At 42.7% G+C, this 4982-nt stretch overlaps 1 protein-coding gene across 1 annotated transcript; it reads right to left on the bottom strand.

Moving 5' to 3' along the window:
• Nucleotides 1–662: 662 nt before the first annotated feature.
• Nucleotides 663–3420, bottom strand: LOC141846798 (serine/threonine receptor-like kinase NFP). The gene is made up of 3 exons (XM_074734859.1): nucleotides 2314–3420; nucleotides 1249–1620; nucleotides 663–1161 (listed from the first exon to the last, which is right to left on the bottom strand). The coding sequence occupies exons 1-3, from the start codon at nucleotides 3418–3420 to the stop codon at nucleotides 754–756; spliced, it is 1887 nt and encodes a 628-aa protein (XP_074590960.1). The 3' UTR covers nucleotides 663–753.
• Nucleotides 3421–4982: the final 1562 nt, after the last annotated feature.

Here is a 4982-nt window from a genome sequence, read left to right as displayed (position 1 = left end):
TAGCGGAGCTACTCTAAACTCAACATCATCGTTAAATAATATTTGCTTCAATGACTTTTACCCGCCTTAGAAAATATTTTTATTAGATTACTACAATCATATTTGTTATTTATGATACCAACCATTATAAGGTATGTTCAAGACGATTCGGTCCATTACCCTATTCCTCTCATTTAGGAGGCTATTCGTAATTTATCTTTCTTCATCTCGTTATAGGACCGACAATGAGAGATACTTGAGGTGATCAAAATCATCTTTTGATACATTTTTGTTCAAGTGTAAATTTTGATTATTCCTCTATACCTAAGTGGAATGCTGAGTTACGAATCTACGGGGATAATTGAGTTGGTTATGATGGAACATATTTGTTGAAGTGGATAAAGGTCGAATCTCAACGAAGCCGAGGTAAAGTCCTCCTCCGTCGTGGTCAATTATAATTTCTCGATTTACCTCTTCACAGATGATAGTGAAACCGACTGTATAAAGTTGGTGGATGACAAATTCTACTTTTTACTGAACAAAGAATGCTAAGTCATGAAGATTCATGACGAGCTGATTTGTTTTACAAACAACAACTCAACCAAGAAAAGGACTTGGGCAATGGTTGATCAAAGAGGCGGCAACTAACAATTCATTATATAGACAATCTGAGTTTTAACGGGTAATCACCAAGCGCTAATCATTATTTATCCTTATATTAATTACATTAATTCCTATATATACTAAAATAAGTATTTATTTAAATTTTCAATCTCACCTTCCTATTTTATGGAGATTACTGCTGCTCTCGTCGTCGACGGAGAGGCCCTCCGCGGAGTCATCGGCAAAAGGCTCTTCTGCCTTGGACAAAGTGTAAGCCACCTCGATCATGCTCGGCCTCCTCGTCGGATCCTTCCGCAGGCACTCCCTCGCCAACTCCACCACCGCCACCACGCTCTCCAATGCGCATGTCGTCGACGCCAACGCCGAGTCCATCCACGCCGCCACCGCCTCCTTCTCTCTGCCGAAAACCGTTCGCTCCGCCTCCGCCCACAGCGCCTGCCCGTTCGCCCCCGCCGCCTCCCTCCCTGACACCAGCTCCAACAGCACCACCCCGTACGCAAACACGTCCATCTTAGTGGTGACGAGGCCATCCGCCAGGTACTCCGGCGCGACGTAGCCCTGTGAGATAATGATTAACAATCTCCAAAAAGAAAAGAAAAGAAAAGATTGATAAAATTCTGTGATAATTGCTTTGGTTTGCTCTACCTGCGTGCCGACGATGTGGGTCGTGACGGCGTTGAAGCCAGCCCGGGCGAGGCCGAAGTTGGCGACCTTGGCACGGAGGCGGTGGTCGAGGAGCACGTTGCTGGTCTTGACGTCCTTGTGGACCACGCGCGGCCATGTGTGCTCGTGGATGTACTGCAGGCCGTTGGCCAGGTCTAGCGCGATCCGGACGCGGGCTCTCCAGTCCAGCTTTCGGGCCAGGGCCGGCGAGTGCAGCCACCGGTCCAGCGAGCCATTTTCCACGAACTCGTACACCAGGTAGCAGCCGCCGCCGCCGCCGCCGCCGCCGCCGCTTCCGCCGCCGCCGTAATCTATACAGAACCCCTCGAGCTTCACCAGGTTGCTGTGGTTCACCTTTTTTGGAATCATCGGAGTGCTCAATTAATTCAGTGCAATTTCTATGGTCCTTATTAGTTTTTTATAAAAGGTGTAATCCATCACAGGCAGGCAGCCTCTTATTGTGGTGCTAGTCCCACACATCACCATATGATTTTGTTAAATGACTTGGTGTTAGACTAGTCAAAGTACTTATTTATGAAGAGATAAATTAAGAAATTGCAATTTTTTTAGATTCTTTCTAAAGGGTCTAGGAGATTCAAGAGATTGAATGCCTGTTTTACTTCACCAGGTTTCAACCCATAAATTTTTAATTTTTAAATATATAAAAATATGATATATATTATAAAAAATACTTTAAAAATATAAATAGATTGTCCCCGCCGGCGCAAAGGCCAGGCACGTCTTCAGGGCGGCGTCGTCTACAACTCTGGAGACTGCACGTGTCAACGTCGAACAATCGCCTCACTCAAACCTCCCGCGGGAATGTCCCTGAGTCGATGATCATCGATGCGGCGGAGTACGACACCGCAGAAACAGAGAGAGCTTGACCGACGATGGACACCCGGCGAGGCGCACGAGGCGTAGTTTACTAGTCTTTCTATATAGATTATGTGGACTAATTGCTTTAAAACTAAATAGACATTAATTAATATTAAAATGCAAATAATAGAAGAGAGAGAGAGAGAGAGTAATTAATTAATTAATTACCTTCTGCAGAATCTTGAGCTCGTCCATGGCGTTCCACTTCATCTTCTTGATAGCAAACGCTTCGCCGTGCATGATTCCCTTGTACACCGATCCCTTAACGCGGCAGCTCGGGGCGAAATCGCACGTCGATCGCTTCAACTCCTCGATCGAGTACACCTTGTACTTATCCAGCCACTCCGAGATCTCGCCGACCAGCTTATCCTCCTCCGACGATCTCACGGCGAACTCCTTCTTGCCAGCGTTATTCCTCGGCGACGCTAATTCATTATTATTGGAACTGGTTTTTCCATCTTTTGATGTCGAAATCCACAGCGATATTACGGATAGCAGCAGAAGAAATCCAGTGATGCCCAATCCGATTGCTAGCCCTGTGATCACTCCATCTCTGTCGTTTTCCACGTCCGGAGAACCCACCCGAGCAGGCGAGGAGTTGGAGAGCAGCAGAGGTGGTGGGATTTGATACAGAGGCACAAAGATTACGGAAAAGGTGACGTTTTGGGGGCCATTCAGAGCGATCAAAGTCCGTACGTCGGTCGCAAAGCTCGCAGCCACCGAAGCGTAGGTGTCGGACGGCTGGAGCACGTACGTGACGAGGCCGAGCGGCCGCCGGGTCATGTTGAGTTCGAGGCAGCGGCAGAAGATGGGGAAAACGGCGGTGACGCCGATAGGGAGATTAGTTGGGATGAGCGTGGGGTTTTCCAGCTCGACGGCGGGGTAGGAGGTGAGGTTGCCGAACTTGAAGGTGGAGACCTGGTAAAAGGTGTCTCCGGCCGCGATCTGGTAGGGGATGGCAGCGAAGGAGCGGTTGGAATTGCAGGAACAGGTCAACGGGATGAGAAGCGGTTGGTCGGGGCGGAGGGCGGCGCCGGTGGCCGAGAGGTTGCTGGAGCGGGCGACGGAGAGGCGGCTGGCGCCGAAGAGGTCACCGACGGACGCGAGGTCGAAGGCAGGGAGCTGGTCGGCGGCCGCACGGTAGAGCGCGTAGGCTGAGCACGGGTAGATGCTGCGGTTGGCGGCGCAGGGGACGCCGTCGGATAGAGGCGGCGTTTGGCCGTCAACGGATTGGAGAAGAAGGCCAAGTGACAGAAGGAAGAAGGAAAAACTCATGATTAATTGTCTGCTTAGTTGTGTTTATCGCTGGTTAAGAACTAACTCTTCACACTAAACATGATACTAAATATTAAAATTTATTAATAGAATTTCAACATTCAATTTCTTTTTAAAATGAATAAATCCTAAGAAGGTTTGATTAAATCAGGAAGTACGGTTCGGCCCCATGGAAATTTTTCATCGGCCATCAAAATAAATCAGACAAACGCCCAGCATTCTTTAATTGCGCTCCTTATTTAAAAGAAAATTTTTGTAAATATATCGTAGTTGAAGATCAAATCGTAAGTGTTTGAGTTAATCTTAAAAAGAATTTAAAAAGGTTTGATTACAGACAAATATTGCTGATTGTATATTGTAATAAGGGTTCGATTGCATGTATACCTTTAGTGTTTTGATCTTCAACTATTCACATTTTTGATTTATTTTGATAAATAGATTTTTTTTATAATAACGGATCGATCATCTTTCAAATTAATCGGTTTGAAAAAAAAAATGATGGGTTAATAAAAGATAAGCTGATAATAGGACATTGATCCATCATTTAAAAATTTGTAAAGCTGGTAGACTTGTCCAAAGGCATCACTTTAAATATATATATATATTTCTCAAAGGCGTCAGATTAAATTAAATTTTTAATGGGAAATTACGAGGTGTGAATAAGATATTTGATGAGTCACTGTTTATTCGGGCCCAGTGACGTGGTTTGGAAAATTTGCAATAAGTGGAATGCATCACCACAATAGTTTTTTAATAGTTTTACACAGTCAATTTCACGACCATATGTAAGGAGATAAATTGAGATATTACAATTGATCATTGTGGAAGAGGGTATTGTTTCGATTTCATCGAAATTCAATCATTGTCCACTTCAATAAGTCTGCTCCGTACTAACTAACTCAATTATGCTCTGAGAACAATATTAATGGGACTCATACAATGCCTAACCAGGGCCGACTTTAGGCATAGGCCTTACCTATGCCTAGGGCCCCAATAAAAATTAGGGCTCATTTTTAATATATTAATTATTATATTTGAGAAAATAAAAAATTATTAAAATAGTTTTATTGAATTTTGTAGAAGTTTGGAATGATCATTGATTTTTAAAGATTTTGATATGATTATAATATATTTAATATTTTTTAATTCTCAAAATTCTAATTTATTAGTTTCTTTATATTCTTTTTTTTTCTTCCTTATTAACTTAATAACCTATGTTGCCCAACTTCAAATAGCTTACTCATTTGATAACTTATTTTCTCTCCTCAAGACATTTCCGAGGTCATCACAAGGGGTGCAAAGAAAAGAACGATCAGAATTAAGATCCTTTGTTAAAAATTTTTTGGTGATCTTAAGACCTAAAAATATCACTTTTCTCATTTCCCTATCAAATCTTATTTTTATGCTTTTGTTAATTTCTCATTTTCTTATCAATCATTTATGTTGTAAACTTGACAGTTCACATTAGAAAAAGTAAAAATTTTAGATTTGTTATGTCACTTGTGATTTATCTTTATATTTCACTTTTATTCAATATTTCATTTTTATTCTCAAAATTTTAG

This window comes from Curcuma longa, chromosome 15 (assembly GCF_044706935.1).
Source record: "Curcuma longa cultivar G26 ecotype Majalengka, Jawa Barat chromosome 15, ITB_CL_G26_1.1, whole genome shotgun sequence".
Lineage (NCBI taxonomy): Eukaryota > Viridiplantae > Streptophyta > Magnoliopsida > Zingiberales > Zingiberaceae > Curcuma > Curcuma longa.
This window is presented reverse-complemented; position numbering and strand designations above follow the sequence as displayed.

Bases quoted from the DNA above. Each gene is read 5' to 3' on its own strand.
- LOC141846798 (XM_074734859.1), bottom strand. From the start codon at position 3,420: ATGAGTTTTTCCTTCTTCCTTCTGTCACTTGGCCTTCTTCTCCAATCC. The intron at 1,621-2,313 runs GTAATTAATTAA...ATTCCAAAAAAG, and splicing joins AGCTCAAGATTCTGCAGAAG to GTGAACCACAGCAACCTGGT. The intron at 1,162-1,248 runs GTAGAGCAAACC...ATTATCTCACAG, and splicing joins CCCACATCGTCGGCACGCAG to GGCTACGTCGCGCCGGAGTA.